At 39.6% G+C, this 20,079-nt stretch overlaps 1 protein-coding gene across 1 annotated transcript in view; it reads right to left on the bottom strand.

Moving 5' to 3' along the window:
- The window catches only part of kmt2cb (lysine (K)-specific methyltransferase 2Cb), a 252,332-nt gene that overhangs the window by 46,064 nt on the left and 186,189 nt on the right, over positions 1–20,079 (bottom strand). Inside the window, 4 exon segments of the mRNA XM_034182661.1 lie at positions 9,226–9,273; positions 9,568–9,660; positions 15,420–15,612; positions 19,503–19,633. Coding sequence (XP_034038552.1) covers positions 9,226–9,273; positions 9,568–9,660; positions 15,420–15,612; positions 19,503–19,633 — 465 coding nt within the window.

Below are 20,079 nucleotides of genomic sequence, written 5' to 3'. Positions count from 1 at the left end.
GACAAACACTGATATTTGAGAAGTGAAATCAAGTTTATAGGATTTTCACAAAGTGTACAATAATTCTTTAACAAAATTAGGCAGGTACATAAATTTGAGCACCCCAACAGAAAAAAAATACATCAATATTTAGTAGATCCTCCTTTTGCAGAAAAAAAAAACAGCCTCTAAACGCTTCCTATAGCTTCCAATGAGAGTCGGGATGCTGGCTGAATGTATTTTGGACCATTCTTCTTTACAAAACATCTCAGGTTTGTTGGTTTTCGAGCATGAACAGCCCGCTTAAAATCACACCACAGATTTTCAATTCAGGTCTGGGGACTGAGATGGCCATTCCAGAACATTGTACTTGTTCCTCTGCATGAATGCCTTAGTAGATTTTGAGCAGTGTTTAGCCCCGGTGCAACTTCAACTTCGTCACTGATTCATGATTCATCAACAGATTCTCAACAATCTGCTGATATTGACTGGAATCCATGTGACTCTCAACTTTAACAAGATTCCCAGTACCTGCACTGGCCACACAGCCCCACAGCATGATGGAACCACCTCCAAATTTTACTGTAGGTAGCATGTGTTTTTCTTGGAATGCTGTGTTCTTTTTCAGCCATGCATACCGCCCCTTGTTATGTCCAAATAATTCAATTTTGGTTTCATCGGTCTTCAGCAGCTTTAAGCATACCTCAAGCGACTCTGTTTGTGGCACGTATGCAGAAAAGGCTTCCTCCGCATTACAGCATCATACAGCATCTCACTGTGCAAAGTGCGCTGTATAGTTGAACAATGCACAGAGACACTATCTGCAGCAAGATCATGTTGTAGGTCTTTGGAGCAGGTCTGTGGTTTGACTATGACTGTTCTCACCATCCTTCGCTTCAGCTTATCTGAGATTCTTCTTGGCCTGCCACTTCGGGCCTTAACTAGTATTGTGCCTGTGGTCTTCCACTTCCTCACTATGTTCCTCACAGTGGAAAATGACAGCTGAAATCTCTGAGATAGCTTTTTGTATCCTTCCCCTAAACCATGATGTTGAACAATCTTTGTTTTCAGGTCATTTGAGAGTTGTTTAGAGGCTCCCATGTTGCCACTCATTAGAAGAGATACAAAGACGGGATATATTTGCAAATGGCCACCTTAAGTACCCTTTCCCATGATTGGATTCACCTGTGTAAGAAGGTCAAGGGTCAGTGAGCTTACAAACCAATTTTGTGATAAATAATTAGTGCTAAATGTATTCAAATCAATAAAATGACAAGGGTGCCCAAATTTATGCACCTGCCTAATTTTGTCTAAATAATTATTGCACACTTTCTGTAAATACTGGAAACTTCATTTCATTTCTCAAATATCAATGTGTTCTGCTGCTTTATGACATACTTAACTGAAATTTCTGATCCAGACAACCAATGATTTATAAAGGAAAATCATGAAAATGATCAGGGGTGCCCAAACTATTGCATACAACTGTATACATTATATATTGTGTATACATTATATATATTATATATATATATATATATGCAATTACAACTAAACAGCACACACAAAGAGCCCTTCATGTTTCCTGGGTGATGTTAAAAAATAGGGGGATGTTAATAGACAAAGAGATTACATTTATTGTTATTAAATACTTTCCTTTTAGAGTTGTTTGTTGCACAATCATTTCTCCCCAAAAACAGAATGTTTCAAAGAAATCATCGTGGGCTTATGATTGCACAGAAGGAAAATTGAATTCAGTGAGTAGAAGTCCTACCACATATTTGTTTTCATCCACCCACTAATCCATCTAATTCTAATTAATTTGACTCTTCAGGCACGCAGAAGAGATAAAATCTGAAATCACCTGTTTCAGATGCACAGGTAGAAATAATACATGGTAGGACTTTTACTTACTAAAGCTGTCATTTTCCACCTCTGCAATCTTGCTATGACAACCGTGTGCCTGAAGAGTGTATGTAAACTTCTGTATAACTCCTCAATCATGGACTGCCTTACTGGACATCCAGTAGCAAACATAAAACTAATGAAGAGACCAAGATACAGACCAAAATACACAGACAAATAATCTAGTAAGTAAGTCCCTTTGGCTGCTTCCTTGTTTCGGGGTTGCCACAGCAGATCTGAGGTGGATCTGCATGTTGATTTGGCACAAGTTTTACTCTGGATACCCTTCATGACAAAACTCCATATTACATGGAGAATGAGCAGGGGTGGGTTTTGAACCGAGGACCTTCTGCACTGCTTGTGCACCACCTCTACCTAAATGAATAATCTGGTGGTCTTGACAAATTCATCACTGCTCCCAATGAGTACCGATCTGATCTCAAGGTTGTTATTGCCCCCCCCCCCGCCCTTTCCCTATGCAAAACACTTTGCTACCAACAATGCATTGCATCCAACAGTAAGCAATACCTCTACTGGAATACAGGAAACACCATTTATTTAAGCTGCAGAGTTTTTTTTATTATCATCCCTTCAATCTACAACCCCTGGCAAAAATTATGGAATCACCGGCCTCGGAGGATGTTCATTCAGTTGTTTAATTTTGTAGAAAAAAAGCAGATCACAGACATGACACAAAACTAAAGTCATTTCAAATGGCAACTTTCTGGCTTTAAGAAACACTATAAGAAATCAGGAAAAAAAATTGTGGCAGTCAGTAACGGTTACTTTTTTAGACCAAGCAGAGGGAAAAAAATATGGAATCACTCAATTCTGAGGAAAAAATGACGGAATCATGAAAAACAAAAGAACGCTCCAACACATCACTAGTATTTTGTTGCACCACCTCTGGCTTTTATAACAGCTTGCAGTCTCTGAGGCATGGACTTAATGAGTGACAAACAGTACTCTTCATCAATCTGGCCCCAGCTTTCTCTGATTGCTGTTGCCAGATCAGCTTTGCAGGGTGGAGCCTTGTCATGGACCATTTTCTTCAACTTCCACCAAAGATTTTCAATTGGATTAAGATCCGGACTATTTGCAGGCCATGACATTGACCCTATGTGTCTTTTTGCAAGGAATGTTTTCACACTTTTTGCTCTATGGCAAGATGCATTATCATCTTGAAAAATGATTTCATCATCAGCAAACATCCTTTCAATTGATGGGATAAGAAAAGTGTCAAAAATATCAACGTAAACCTGTGCATTTATTGATGATGTAATGACAGCCATCTCCCCAGTGCCTTTACCTGACATGCAGCCCCATATCATCAATGACTGTGGAAATTTACATGTTCTCTTCAGGCAGTCATCTTTATAAATCTCATTGGAACGGCACCAAACAAAAGTTCCAGCATCATCACCTTGCCCAATGCAGATTCGAGATTCATCACTGAATATGACTTTCATCCAGTCATCCACTGTCCACGATTGCTTTTCCTTAGTCCATTGTAACCTTGTTTTTTCTGTTTAGGTCAGGGGTAGGCAACCTGTTCCAGAAAGAGCCATGAGGGTGCAGGTTTTCTTTGCAGCCACTGACTCCACCAGGTGATTTTACTGATTAATATCACTTTGAGCAGATGGAATCAGTTAATCAGTGAAATCACCTGGTGGAGTCAGTGGCTGCAAAGAAAACCTGCACCCTCATGGCTCTTTCTGGAACAGGTTGCCTACCCCTGGTTTAGGTGTTAATGATGGTTTTCGTTTAGCTTTTCTGTATGTAAATCCCATTTCCTTTAGGCGGTTTCTTACAGTTCGGTCACAGACGACTCCAGTTTCCTCCCATTCGTTCCTCATTTGTTTTGTTGTGCATTTTCGATTTTTGAGACATATTGCTTTAAGTTTTCTGTCTTGACGCTTTGATGTCTTCCTTGGTCTACCAGTATGTTTGCCTTTAACAACCTTCCCATGTTTGTATTTAGTCCAGAGTTTAGACACAGCTGACTGAGAACAACCAACATCTTTTGCAACATTGCGTGATGATTTACCCTCTTTTAAGAGTTTGATAATCCTCTCCTTTGTTTCAGTTGACATCTCTCGTGTTGGAGCCATGATTCATGTCAGTCCACTTGGTGCAACAGCTCTCCAAGGTGTGATCACTCCTTTTTAGATGCAGACTAACGAGCAGATCCGATTTGATGCAGGTGTTAGTTTTGGGGATGAAAATTTACAGGGTGATTCCATAATTTTTTCCTCCATTGAGTGAGTCCATATTTGTTTCCCTCTGCTTGGTCTAAAAAAGTAACCGTTACTGACTGCCACAATTTTTTTTCCTGATTTCTTATAGTGTTTCTTAAAGCCAGAAAGTTGCCATTTGAAATGACTTTAGTTTTGTGTCATGTCTGTGATCTGCTTTTTTTTCTACAAAATTAAACAACTGAATGAACATCCTCCGAGGCCGGTGATTCCATAATTTTTTCCAGGGGTTGTATGAGAAATTCATTCATCTTTAGAAATTGAATGGACATTCATGAGAATCTCTTATTCTCTAAACTGTCTGATCCAAAAGTGCTCATTTCTTGCTTGGCCTTGTCACTATTTTTGCATTTAGACTATCTGGCACAAGTTGCCCAAATTTGATCTTTCCCTCACATGCATTTAATGATTTAACATGTTGTTCCGCTGGCTTACTTAATTTGTCATCTATATGCATATGTTGATTTGAAAATTTGTGTCATGCAACAGAAGATGCATAGCAAGGGAATAGCAAGTTGAGGAGCTGACATAAACATGATCATGATTTCAAATACCACAACTGCAGTGTGAACAGAGTGATAATGAAATTTTACCTAACACAAATTCAAGTGTGAATGTATTTTTGTAATGTCAAAAGGCCGCAAAATCTGTAGCCCTAAAAGTTGGTCAAATCTGAGACAGGCACTGGATGGAGGGGAAAAAATATTGGACAACTGAAAAAGTACTACAGATGTGGTGAGGGAGACAGCTAGGAAGGTACTAGGTGTGACATCTGTACAGTGGAAGAAAGACAAGGAGACTTGGTGGTGGAACGAAGATGTCCAGGAAAGCATGAGGAGAAAGGTTGGTGAAAAAGAACTGGGCTAGTCAGACAGATGAAGAACATAGACAGGAGTACAAGGAAATGAGGTATAAGGCAAAAACAGAAGTGGCAAAAGCTTACAAAAAAGGATGTAAGTGAGCTGTACAAGAAGTTGAATAGTAAGGAAGGAGAAAAGGACTTGTACCGATTCGCCAGACAAAGGGACAGAACTGGAAAGGATGTACAGCAGGTTAGGGTGGGAAAAGATGCAGATAGTAATGTGCTGACAAGCGAGGAGAGTGTGCTGAGAAGGTGGAGGGATGAATGAAGAAAATGAGAAAGAGAAAAGGCTGGACTGATGTGGAGATCGTAAATCAGGAAGTGCAAGAGATTAGTAATGATGAAGTGAGGGCAGCTATGAAGAGGATGAAGAGTGGAAAGGTAGTTGGTGCAGATGACACTCAAGTGGAGCCATGGAAATGTCTAGGAGAGATGGCAGTGGAGTTTCTAACCAGATTGTTTAATAAAATCTTGGAAAGTGAGTCAACGCCTGAGGAGTGGAGATGAAATGCGCTGGTTCCTATTTTTAAGAACAAGGGTAATGTGCAGAGCTGCAGTAACTAGAGAGGCATTAAAACTGATCAGCCACAGCATGAAGTTATGGGAAAGTGTAGCAGAAGCTAGGCTGAGAAAACGTGAAGATCGGTGAGCAGCAATGTGGTTTCATGCCGAGAAAGAGCACTACAGGTGCAATGTTTGCTCTGAGAGTGCTGATGGAGAAGTACAGAGAAGGCCAGAAGGAGTTACATTGTGTGTTTGTGGGTTTAGAGAAAGCTTATGCCAAGAGAAGAGTTGTGGTATAGTATGAGGACATCTGAAGTGGCAGAGAAGTATCTGAGGGTAGTGCAGGACATGTACAAGGACAGTGTGCCAGTGGTGAGATGTGCAGTAGGAATGAGAGATTCATTCAAGGTGGCGATGGGAGTACACCAAAGCTCAGCTCCGAGTCCTTTCTTGTTTTCAGTGGTGATGGACAGGTTGACTGCTGAGATCAGACAGGAGTCTTTATGGACTATGATGTTTGCAGATGACATTATGATATGTACTGAGAGTAGAGAAGAGGTTGAGTCTAGCCTCAAAATGTTGATATATGCTCTGGAGAGCAGGGGAATGAAAGTCACTAGAAGCAAGACTGACTACATGTGTGTGAATGAGAGGGAGTCCAGTGGAATAGTGCAGTTACAAGGAGTAAAAGTGGTGAAAGTAGATGAGTTTAAATATTTGGGGTCAACTGTCCAAAGTAATGGACTCTGTGGTAGAGAGGTCAAGGAGTGCAGGCAGGGTGGAGTGGGTGGAGAAAGGTGGTAGGAGAGATTCGTGACAAAGAATATCTGCAAGAGTAAAGGGGAGATTCTACAAGACAGTAGTGAGACTAGACATGTTGTACAGCTTAGAGACTGTGGAACTAACACAAAAAGACAGGAGGCAAAGCTGGAAGTGGCAGAGCTGAAGATGTTGCAATTCTGTTTGGGATTGATGAGGATGGACAGAATTAGGAATGTACAAATCAGAGGGACAGCACAGGTGGGTCGTTTTGGAGACAAAGTCAGAGAGGAGAGATTGAGATGGTTTGGACATATGCAGAGGAGGGACCCAGGGTATATAGGGAGAAGGATGCTGGGGATAGAGCCACCAGGCAGCAGGAAAAGAGGGAGGCCAAAGAGGTTTATAGATAGCTGAGGGAGGACATGCAGGTGGTTGGTGTGACAGAGCAAGATATAGAGGACAGGGAGAGATGTAAATGATTTGCTGTGGTGATCCCTAATGGGAGCAGCTGAAAAAGGACGAGGTTGAAGAAGATTTTGTCGAGAATAATATAGACTCTGAGGCCCATTGGTGCCGGTGCTCATTTCCAGAAGCAGATAAGTCTACAACTCCCTCTGGATGGGACGCCAGCCCAACGCAGTTTACTTCCTCACCTGAGGTCAGTACCCATTTACAGCTGGGTAGACTGAAACAATGCAGATTGTCTTATTCAAGCATACAGATGCATGGCATGAGCAGGATTTAAACCCAGGTTGCCATATTGGCAGGCCAGCTCCTTACCCACTCCAGTACCTGCTCTACTATACAGGGTTTGCATTAGAGGTTTTGGCCATTGAGTCCTGGGACACACTTGCTATTGAAAATGTGAGTGCCAAGGCCCAGCACTGTTCAACCACATAAAACCAGCAAAGCCGCCTCGCATGAGCTGCTAATTTCAGGAGCTACTCAGGTGTGCTGTAGTGTGCTAAGAAAGGTAGTTTGGCAAATGATACTACAAAAGCAAAGTGTGGCTAAGATTACGTTGCCAATGTAAAAAAAAGTAAATCCACAACGCTGTAGGGGCCCAGCGCAGGTCTTTTGAAATAAAATGGGTGTTGGGTCTAGTTATTCTTTTTGCATGCTCAGAAGTGACTGAAAATGTGTTAATGTGAAGCACAACAAAATAATTCAAGATTTGTATTTTTTTAATCTACTGTAAGAGCCACAACTTGAGCCAATTTCATTCAAATATGATGCACACTTCATATTTCATTATCTTCTTATATTTCATGTCATTTGTTGGTATATATAGTTATAAATAACATTTAAAATGTTAAAAACATTAATATTGGATGGATGCAGTGTTTACTACTGTGTTAAAAAAAATCTACACACAGTATCTTTAATCCGAGGGCTGTGTCAGACACCAACACAGTGAAAGAGTGTAAATGTAAACTTTTTTCCATTCAATGTTTCTCATTGGTGTTGGATGAATTTACTCTGCATTATGTTTATTTTTTGACTTGTCACGTGAGCTTTAATGTAATAAGTGCATTAATAAGTCTTCTTAAATGTGCAGTCATTAAACACAAACATGGTTCAGTGTTGGGTCTAGTTATTCTTTTTGCATGCTCAGAAGTGACTGAAAATGTGTTAATGTGAAGCACAACAAAATAATTCAAGATTTGTTTTGTTTTTTTTAATCTACTGTAAGAGCCACAACTTGAGCCAATTTCATTCAAATATGATGCACACTTCACATTTCATTATTTTCTTATATTTCATGTCATTTGTTGGTATATATTAGTTATAAATAGATGGGTATCATCCCAGTGGACTGGAAGTAAGCGCTTGTCCCAATTTGGAAAAGAAAAGCTGACTGAATAGATTGCAACAACTATATATCTTGCAAAGATTTTACGCTTAATAAGATACACGTCCAGCTATATGCTGCTCACAACAGTCTGGCCTCAGGCCCAAGAAATAAACAATCGACTGTATTCTACCTCAGAGTACTCATAGAAGGCAAGTTTGAATACCAGCAAAGCTTTTTTGTGTTTTATTCAGTTAATGGGGTTGACCTCTGGGACATCCTGAGAATTCATGGGATCTCAAAGAAGTTGCTGGACATCATAGTTGGCCTATACACAGGTACTGTGAGTGGTGTATCGAGAGGGAGCAGAGAGAGTTTTTCCCAGTGAAGGCCAGCGTTCATCAGGGATGTGTTCTACGCTGTTCAATTCCTGTATAGGCTAGGTGTTTGGTAGGATTTTGGAAACCAGCAAATCAGATACTTTTGCTGGTAAGGAAAGGTTTATAGACCTTGACTTGACTAATAACACTGATCTTTGTAGAATCAATGGATACCCTGATTGCTGCACTTACAAAATTGAGTGAGAATTCAGATTGGCTGTGTCATCCAACTGCATTCTTGTACGTGTAATATACGATGAGCATATTGTCTTAATTATGTCTCAGATGTGTCTGATGTGTGGTGGTCCCCCCCCCCCCGCGCGCACAAAGCACACAGTGACAGACAATCAGAGTAAAGAAAAGGAGCGAGATGTCAGCTGGCTGCTCGTCAGAGCAAAATAAACCAAGATGGTGGAAAACAGTCCAAAACAGGGTGGGGATGGACTGATTGTCTGCCTGGAACATTGCCATCCAGGGCTAAAACCAGGTCAGTGGTGCCATGGATGCAGTGGCACGAGACATCACTGCACGCCCCCTTAATTTGACCAATATGATAAGGCTGATAAAGACTACAAACAAAGAGTGAACCATCAGTGTGAATACATGTGCAAAGATTTAGGAAAGCCCTGAGCAACTTTTAAAGTGTTAAAAAACAAAACAAAACTGAAATAGAGTATAAATACAATTAAAACCCCCATTATACATGTAATTTCAGCAGGGAACACGCATACTGTAAGAAGGGAAAATGCACTTAAGCAAGGGATTAGTAGGCCAGAGCACCCTTACCAAAAGGAGGAGGTGAGCTGTCAACCTGGAAGGGGCAAAAATCAAGACCTACAAGAACCCAAAACCAGATAAAAATGAGTGAAAACAGAACAAACATAACACAAGTGAAAACAAATAAAATATATTCAAAAATGAGAAAGGAACAACTATTTAAAGAATACTGTTAAAGAATGTGAAAGTAATAGTAAAAAAAAAAAAAAAAAAAAATTCAAAATGGAAAAAACAAAAGTGTGCTCTCTGAGGAAATTTTGTGTTTCACCCAAGAAGGAAAGACTTCGGAAAAATCAGAGTTTGGTGATAATTTATAAGTTATTCCCACTGTGACTGCCTGTATAGACGCACCCGAGTCACTGCTTGGCTTTCCCAGCATTCCCAAGATGTCTGCATCAGTGTTCAGAACATCAGACAGATCAACTAATGGTTCCTCAGATGTCTCTGTGGATGGAAAAAAGGAAGAAAGGGAAAAAAAAGAAAGAAAACCAACGAGTCACAAATTAAAATTGATGGTAATGGGAAGTGGACATGAGGTTGGGAATTGGAGCCATTGTATTAGATGCTGCCTGTATGGACATTCATTCTTGTAGAATTTGGTCATATGTTATAATAATAATAATAATAATTCATACGCATTTCACATCTTTTTAATCAAAGGATGTCTCTGTACACAGACTCTCCAATTAGAGAATGATGTGACAACTTACAGAATTGTTTTGATTTGGTGGCTTCATTCATACATTCAGTTTTTGACAACAGCTTACTCTTGGGTAGATTTGCCATTACTGTGCCACATTTTCCATTTCATCTAAATGACTGCACAGGTTTGTTTTTAGTGAGACTGAAATACTTTATTATTATTATTTTGGTATAAAGAAGTTTGATTATGTAAATTATGACTTATAAAAAAATGCAGGTAAAACCCAAGAGTGCATTGACTTTTATAGCCTGTGTATAAACAACAGCTTCCTTGTCCAAGCATGACAAAGTACAGTGTGCCACTTGAGCCAAACTTTGCAGCAAGCAGCAACAAAACTACAAATGATATTTACAGATTACAAGATGAAACACTGATCTGACGGAAATCTTAATCATGTGGAAGATGGCAGAATATTAAAGCTGTACGGTTTCTGAGTTTTTGAAGATTTAAGTCATAAAAATGGGTTTCTTTGGCCTCACTATAATTTTAGTCCTTAGCATTTAAATAAGGGATTCATAATCTGATACTGCCAATATGATAAAAATGAACACAGTCTGGAAACAATTTAAAACAATATGAACAATAAACAAATATGAAACAGTTTCTCCCCCTGAAGGGGAGAAATTCAAGAGATCAGACACCATGACATACATTTGGTTGCAACATCATAGGTTGCGTGGAAGCTTCAACTTATCGGCCTAAGGGATGCCAGAAAGAACATGGTGACAGCCAATCGGAGAAAAGAAAGGCAGTGAGATGTCGGTTGGTTGCTCGCTTGAGCAAAATAAACCAAGATGGCAAAAACAGTCCAAAACAGCTCATCTCTGTATAACTCTAATGTCATTCTTATGTATTTTATAAAAGTTAGCAAGAAATAAACACTTCTAAATCTAAAAATACTGTCTTTGTAACCAGACAACACCTCTGAAATGATTTTGAAGACTTCTTACAGATGTTATCATAATCTCAAAACTGCATACATGTGCACATGTGCTTCCTCCTGTAGTTCGTCTGTACAATGACGAGAAAAGAAAATATTCGCTTTGGATTTCCCTCCTCAGATAATTATGTTCTCTTCATTTAAATGTGCTGTAATTCTGAAACATGTTACAAAAACAAAACTATATTAGTATAATGCTTGGATTGCAGCAGACATCTAAATTGAACAGGTTTGTGAAATTTGAAAGGCCGTACAGCTTCATGCAATTTTCAGTGGATATGTCTGAAAATGCAATGTTTTCTATTTTAGACAAGGCTCAACTTTTTCAACACAGTCTGTGAAAATGAGTTCATTTCTTTCTGAACAATCTTACCAATGCAAAACCAAACTGAAGTAAACAAGAAACCACAAAAGACTTTCAAATTTCACTATTTTACCAACTTTGATTCAAATCCAAAATATAACCAACCACAGCACTAACAGCACTCACCATCATATTGTACTGAATCAAAACAATGTAGCAATACAATACAAAAGGATGAAAGTCAAACTTTGTTGCACTTTTGCCAGTGTGTAAAATGTAAAGGAAAATAATTCTACCTGGTCGTGGTGCATTGTTTTCATTTATGCAGTAAAATATCAGTAAAATAAATAAACTGACTGCACAGTTGTTGATGACTGAGGTGATGAAAGCAAGGAGCTGTGATGCACTTGACCATGATGGCGCCATGCAGTGGAAGAATAAATTTGCATAATTGGAACTCTGCTCACAATAATTATACTGAATCCTTATAATCTGCTAAAACTGTGGTGCCACTTCTTCCTGAAAAGGGGTTACACAAAGGCAGGAGGTGCAACCATCTCAAATGGATTGTCAAGAGGGTGTGGGTTTCAGGGATTAAAGCAAATTAAATAAATAATAAAATAATCTTCTGACTTTTTTTTTTTTTTTTTTTTACAGCCAAATCATAAGATGTTCACCATCTACCTTTTTATAGAAACCCTTTTGCGATCGTGTCCTAGGATTTAAGGCAAAACATGGTGGTGACAGTTAAGAAAACAATCAGAATCAACAGAAATCTTAAAATGCAAAAGATTGCTGCATTTCTTTTTCCTGATCAAAAATGGATGCGCAGAAATAAAAAAAAAGTTTGCTTTTCTCTTCATATTTAGAACAGACCAATAAAAAATAAAATAAAATCGCTGGCAAATAGAAAAAATAAAAATGACCCATTTTCTCTTATTTCAGACATGCACATAAGTTGAGGTAAAACAACCTGAAACTGTTGGACTGCCAGCACCAATGCTGGGAAGAGTGTGAGAGGGGGTTATCGTCCTACAGGTGGGGATCCAGAGGGCCTCCCCAGGAAATTGTTTTTTTGAAACTGAGGTACAAAATGGTCCATTTTCAGCACAATTTCAAGGATGAATAGAACAAAAGTCCATATAGATTTTTTTTTATATTTACAGAGTGAAAGTCATGGTAGCAGGAAAAAAAATTGTACTCATTTCATTACAACTTTCCATTCATGACTGAAGTCAAGCCACAGTGAGGACTCAATTATGCAAAATTTGAAACTGCACAGCAAAGCATGTAAACTGACTGAACAATATTCAATTAAACTTATATGAACGAATATTCAATAGTAGAATAAGTTTTTCATTCATAGCTGTGTAGATTCTAGAAACTATGAGGTAAAATAATACATTTTAAAACTGCATGTCAGTGCTACTTTATCATGTACCCATAAGAATGAAACAGCTTAAACTGAACTAAGATATTACTGAGCCAATAAGACACATGAACCTCTTGGGACAGAATTTAATGGTTTCTTGTCATTTTCAGGTTGCTCAAAGTAAAATCAGGTTGCATTAAGCACTTGGGCAACTGGCTTGTTAAGTACAGTCAACACATGGAAAACACATGATCCATCTTTGAGCAAAAACCCAGAATCAATGGGAAAACAATCACTTCATGAACAGAAGAAATTTGGGAAATAAAATTTTTTTTTTTTTAACAAAGAACTGACTGTTGATAGGCTTCTTTGTGGTGAAAAACATTGCTGGAAGTAGTTTCATTGACGGCATGGACTTTTGGGAAACTTTGTGTTTCACCGTTTTGTAGTGAAGCGTACTTCAAGTGGTTATGACACCAGAAACATTCAGCTTCTTCACGTAGTCCGAGAAATAATCTGAGCTTGTCCTGCTTCTCCAGTCATCTAAATTTGTTTTTGATGATGTCATAAGTCAACACAATGTTATCATGTCTTAACACTCAAACCGTCTGAAAACGCTGTAGTAAAAACAAAGTTAAACTGATGTAAATGTAATTTTGTAATTAATTAATAATGTAATTTTTAGTTATTTTGTTATATTTCATGTCATTTGATGTTACGCATAGGTTATTCCCCCCCACGCTCTCCTCTCGCCCCTCCGCCCACATTCTCCTCTCCATGCAGCAGCAGTCAGTTTAAACCACGCCTCCAACACACAGAACGTGTAGTTACAGACACTGGAGGATTTATTCTTTTAATCACTGTTTCTGCTTTCATACTTTTTCTCTTTGTTCAACTTTGCACTGAAAGTTGAGACTGTATGCGGCTGTGTGTGTGTGTGTGTGAGTGAGTGAGTGAGTGAGTGAGTGAGTGAGTGAGTGAGTGAGTGAGACAGAGACAGAGACAGAGAGAGAGAGAGAGAGAGAGAGAGAGAGAGAGAGAGAAAGAACGTGGGTGATTAGAGAATCAGGTTAATTTCTCCTAAAATTGTCTATCACAAAACCACTTCTGCTGCTGCAGGAACATCACTGAAATATGCTGATTTTTCACCAGATTTTGTCCTAAATACAACTGAAAATGAACATTGCATCGGAAAAGTGGGGAGCGTGAAGCACAGGTTCGACAGCACCGTTCACTCATCAGTGTCGAGTGGGCAAGCATTACTGTCGAGCACTCTCATATATGGCCTTTTGGCAGCCCAACTGACGGAAATCCATCGTAGGGATGGAGAACTGCAATCCCTGGGGTCTCCAATGGGACTGACCGCCTGAGTAGGTGACTTAACATAGAACAGAGTTTATGTTTCCTATTCAAGAGACCACAGGAATTCATCGGCAAAAGCAACCTCATACCAGTTGTTGAAACATCAGATGTGAATGTGTTCCTGCTCATGTCTCCACATCAGTAATGTTCCCACTTGGTTGATTTGATCACTGGCTGCTCTGTCCAGTATTTAACTGCATCACCTCAATGACACGGGCAACGCTCACCAGTGATGTGCGGGTCCATTCACGAGTGACCTGAATTCATCCAATGCTCTAAGTCAACCCGATCGGGACTGGAACCGTGAATACTAATGAAGACAAAATTATGTTCAACCCGCAGAAAGGCATCGCAATAAACACACTGAACGTAACCAGCGCTGATGTCGTCTTCATGAACAACCTCCAAATACTGCCCGCCACTTACTTTTCTTTGAGGTGTGGCTTTTTATTTTAAATTCTCCTGTCTTGAATTTCTCCCACACAGTCGCTGTGTCTGTTCTCCAATCACACAGGTGTTTTTGGTCAGCAAGCGCTGCACCTTTTCATGACTGTAGCTGGGCAATTCCACAGTAATGAAATCACAATGACAGCAAAATATGGCCATATTTGAGCTTATCATTAAAAATTTGCTGATTGTAATTAGTTGCTATAGAATTACCCAGTTCTTCAACCAGTGTTTTCCAAAACAATTGTCAAACATTGACATTAGCCATTAGGTAATATTTGACTAAAATGTATTATTTGACTAAAATGCTTAAAATGTATTTTCACTTATCCAAATGCAAATAACTTGAACTGAGCTGAATATCATTAAAAATGTTTTTGTTTGGCTCATAACCTGCTAATTTTCAATGAGCCCACGCACCAATGACCCTCACACAACTCTTTTCTGCCCTCATCATACTTATTTTTGCCAGAGCACTGCTTTGTATAAAGTGTCATATAAATGTCTAACATGTGTTTGTTGTAGTTTTTTTTTAACAGTAGATAATTGCTTTTATTTACTCAAGATGCACCAAACTTAATAAATGATACATTTAGTGTAGGGCAACTCAAACATCCACCCAACAAGGCTGAAAAACACTGAGGCTCCATTCCACAAACAAAACAACAACAATGACAAAACACCAAAGCCTGCAAATTTAGACTGGTTTTACTAAAATAAAGGTACAACTGCATCAAGTTTTTTTTCTTCTACCCATTTATACATTAAATGTCATCTTAATAACAAACCAGGAGTGCAGACATGACAGAACCACAACTTGTGCAGTGATGTCAGATCAGATCGCTTATCTTGCACTCACATTATGCATAATGTTAGCACTGATGAGTGAGAAATGCTCAGGAGAATTGACTTCAAGTGGAAAACAAGTAGTATTAGGTGTTTTGAAACCAGCATGAAGTATTGACTCAGCTGCAATTCCATTCCAGCTGTAGCCTAATTAAATTTCAGTAATTGCAGCCATGTGTGACACACATTCTACAGGATCAATACGTGTTGTAGTGACGTGTGTACATACGTGCTGCTGGTGGTCGTGTGGGAAAAGATGATGTTGAAGCGCTGAGCAGAGAGTTTGATGAAGGGTCCAGGAAGTTAGTGGTCTGGTGCTTCCTCTCCATGTGACTTTGCCCTTCTTCTAGTAAACCAGACTCTGTCCCCTGATGCCTGCTCTGCTTACTTTTGTCCAATAGGTCTTTCCCAAAGAATGCCTCCTGAAGTTGGTGATGAAAATAATAATAATAAAAAGTTATGCTGCACCTTTCTTTCAAAGCTGTCAAATTACCTTACTCGATAATACATTTGTACGATGCATCTGGAAAGTATTCACAGTGCTACATGTTTTCCAGTTTGTCACACAGCCTTATTCCAAAATGGAGTAAATCCATTTTTTCCCCTCAAAATTCTACTCACAACCCATGATGACAACATGAAACATGTTGTTTACACACACACACACACACACACACACACACACACACACACACACACACACACACACACACACACACACACACACACACACACACACACACACACACACACACACACACACACACACACACACACACACAGTAGTGTTCAGAATAATAGTAGTGCTATGTGACTAAAAAGATTAATCCAAGTTTGGAGTATATTTCTTATTGTTACATGGGAAACAAGGTACCAGTAGATTCAGTAGATTGTCACAAATCCAACAAGACCAAGCAATCATGATATGCACACTCTTAAGGCTATGAAATTGGGCTATTAGTAAAAAAAAAAGTAGAAAAGGGGGTGTTCACAATAATAGTAGCATATGCTGTTGACGCTACAAACTCAAAACTATTATGTTCAAACTGTTTTTTTAGCAATCCTGTGAATCACTAAACTAGTATTTAGTTGTATAACCACAGTTTTTCATGATTTCTTCACATCTGTGAGGCATTAATTTTGTTGGTTTGGAACCAAGATTTTGCTGGTTTACTAGTGTGCTTGGGGTTATTGTCTTGTCGAAACACCCATTTCAAGGGCATGTGAACTGTGGCTTGAATTCAGAGTTTGGGGGTCGTCTCACAAACTGTCTGCGGCCCTTGGACCCAAAAAGAACAATTTTACTCTCATCAGTCCACAAAATATTCCTCCATTTCTCTTTAGGCCAGTTGATGTGTTCTTTGGCAAATTGTAACCTCTTCTGCACATGTCTTTTATTTAACAGAGGGACTTTGCGGGGGATTCTTGCAAATACATTAGCTTCATGCAGGCGTCTTCTAACTGTCACAGGACTTACAGGCAGTGGTGGGCACAGTTCCAATAATCCGATAACAGATAATTATCAAAGATAATGTTTTCATTATCGGATTATCTTTTTAGATAACTTTAAAAACCATTATCGGACTAATTATCTTCCGATACATTTTTGTCCGATAACTTTTAGACCGATAATATAGTAAACAAAGACCAACAGTGACAAACACTTTTAAAATCAGTTGAGCACCTACCTGTTAAAAGTTTCCTAACAGAGGCATAGTTCTACCCTCTGCAAACAGAAGAGAGCTGCTTCCAGAAGAAACCACTCTATCCTCTACAGGCAAAAGAGAACTGGTCTCACAAAAAACAAAAAACAAAAAACAAAAGTGTGCATATCATGAATGCTTGGTCTTGTTGGATTTGTGAGAATCTACTGATACCTTGTTTCCCATGTAACAATAAGAAATATACTCAAACCTGGATTAATCTTTTTAGTCACATAGCACTACTATTATTCTGAACACTACTGTATATACATTTGCAAATTTATTTATAGAAATTACAAAAAGCTAAGAAATCACATATACATAAGTATTCACAGCCTTTGAGCAATACTTTGTTGATGCACCTTTGGCAGCAATTACAGCCTCATGTCTTCTTGAATATGATTCCACAAGCTTGGTGCACTTATCTGTGGGCAGTTTGTGTCCATTCCTCTTTTCAGAACCTCTCAAGTTCTATCAGGTTGGATGGAGAGCGTCGTGCACAGCCATTTTCAGATCTCTCCAGAGATGTTCAATCAGATTCAGGTCTGGGCTCTGGCTGGGTCACTCAAGGACATTCACACAGGTGTCCTGAAGCCACTCCTTTGATATGTTGGTTGTGTGCTTAGGGTCAATGTCCTGCTGAAAGATGAACTGTCAGCCCAGTCTGAGGTCAAGAGCGCTCTGGAGCAAGTTTTCATCCAGGATGTGTCTGTACATTGCTGCATTCATCTTTCCCTCAATCCTGACTAGGCTCCCAGTTCCTGCCGCTGAAAAACATCCCCACAGCATGATGCTGCCACCACCACCACTGTAGGGATGGTGCCTGGTTTCCTCCAAACATGATGCCTGCCATTTACGCCAAAGTGTTCAATCTTTGTCTCATCAGACCAGAGAATTTTGTTTCTCATGGTCTGAGAGTCCTTCAGGTGGTTTTTGGCAAACTCCAGGTGGGCTGCCATGTACCTTTTACTAAGGAGTGGCTTGCGTCTGTCCACTCTACCATATAGGCCTGATTGGTGAATTGCTGCAGAGATAGTTGTCCTTCTGGAAGGTTCTCCTCTCTCCACAGAGGAATGCTGGAGCTCTGACAGAGTGACCATCGGGTTCTTGGTCACCTCCCTGACTAAGGTCTTTCTCCCCCAAATCGCTCAGTTTAGATGGGTGGTCAGCTCAGGGAAGAGTCCTGGTCGATCCCAACTTCTTCCATTCACAGATGATCATTGGGACCTTCAAAGCAGCAGAAATGTTTCTGTAGCCTTCCCAAAATTTGTGCCTTAAGACAATCCTGTCTCAGAGGTCTACAGACAATTCCTCTGACTTCATGCTTGGTGTGGTCTGACATGTGGGACCTTATATGTAGACACGGTGTGTGCTTTTCCAAATCATGTCCAATCAACTGAATTTACCCTCGGTGGACTCCAATTAAGCTGTAGAAACATCTCAAGGATGACCAGTGGAAACAGGAGGAACCCGAGCTCAATTACGAGCTTTGTGGCAAAGGCTGTGCGCTCATGTACATGTGATTTCTTAGTTTTTTTTTGTTTTTATTAAATTTGCAAAACTCTCCAAAACTATTTTTCACATTGTTATTATGGGGATTGTGTATAGAATTCAAGAAAAAGAAAAAGAATTTCATCCATGTTGGGCTGTAACATAAAAAAATGTGGAAACAGTGAAGCGCTGTAAATACTTTTCGGATGCACTGTATGGCACTTCGCAAAGCAGCCATCACAACAAAACATCAATATCCAACACAATGAAATGCAAATTGACTCAAAGAGAAATACACCAGTGTGCCATTCAGAAATTCTACAGTCCAACCATCATCTCACTGACATACAGAACCTCTGACCATTGTTACAACACCAACTCCCTCCCCCACACACTAACAGACATATCATCCATCATACCCAGTAATAAATAAATAAATAAACTCCAGCTCCCTGCTGCCCCAAGACATTAAAAAGCCAAAATGTTGCTGATTCAATAATTGATAAAGTCTTCTTCCTCCCTGTGTAGAACCTTCAGGTTAGACTGAGCATTCCCAGCTTCCCAATGCGGATGGGGGATAAAGAGGAGAACTAACAATTGTCTGTGGCGTCAAGCGTGCAACACACCCATGTTTTGGCCAATACAAAGTGACACTGAAATGCTGAAGGGGGTGCACACAAAGCTTTGCAGTTATCTCAACTTTATGTTTGTGTATCAACTCACAGCCCACTCAGGAAGCATTTCAAAAGCAAATCAAACAGCACCACACTCTACACCAGCTGTCACCAATACTGCTATTGGAGATCGCCTGCTGTGCACACTGTCTATTTTCTCTGCTCTACCCATACCTGATTAGTCAAGCCTGGTGGATGACAATTTATAATTGGCTGAAAATATCATTCATAATTAGGTGTGAGGAGAGCCAGGTAATGAGGAAAATTTGCAGGACAAGTGATCTCCAGCATATTTAGAATACTCCTGTCTCATTATGAATAAACAATAACGTCTTTCACAATACATGAAGATGAATCACTATGTCCCCATTCAATATGGCAATATTTGCCAAGGTGGGTAAAAGCAGCAGTTTGGGTAAACAATTGCTCTGCTTGGTGACAGACCTGCAGGTAGGTGGGAAAGGCCTCCTCTAACTTTGTTTTCTTCTTTCGGTAGCGTTTCTTTATTTTCTCTGGGACTTCTGGTCCAGCTGGTATTTCATCCACAGGGGTATCAGGCAGTGCCTCGGTCCATCCTACAACAAATAAAAATCAAATTTCCATTTTATGTTATAATACACAAATTTCCAAGTGATGGAGCCAAAATGCTATACCAGAAGCATCTACACAAGGGCAACATGGACTTTAACCTGCATCTGCGAGCCCAATCTCAAGGTTGTGCACACTCAATAGCAAGTTTCATTGCTATCCAGAAAACCCTGGTTGTGTCATCACAAATTCAAGCTTTCAGAGACTTTGTCCCCTGGTGACCATAATTAGAATCAAACATGCTGCCAGAGCTGTAACGCACCAAAGCTGTCAGAGATTTTAGTGAAGTGACTTCATGTATCAAGTATCACACATTGATACACAAAGTCAGTCTTTGCAAAGACAATGTTTCAGAGTGACTTTGAATCAAAATATGCGCAATATGGTCGAGGTCTGTGTGCAGTGGCCTTCTGTACCAAGTTTCACCTTGACA

The sequence above is a fragment of the Thalassophryne amazonica genome, chromosome 12 (genome assembly GCF_902500255.1).
Source record: "Thalassophryne amazonica chromosome 12, fThaAma1.1, whole genome shotgun sequence".
Taxonomy (NCBI): domain Eukaryota; kingdom Metazoa; phylum Chordata; class Actinopteri; order Batrachoidiformes; family Batrachoididae; genus Thalassophryne; species Thalassophryne amazonica.
The sequence above is the reverse complement of the archived record's forward strand: the minus strand, read 5'-3'. Positions and strand labels throughout refer to the sequence as shown.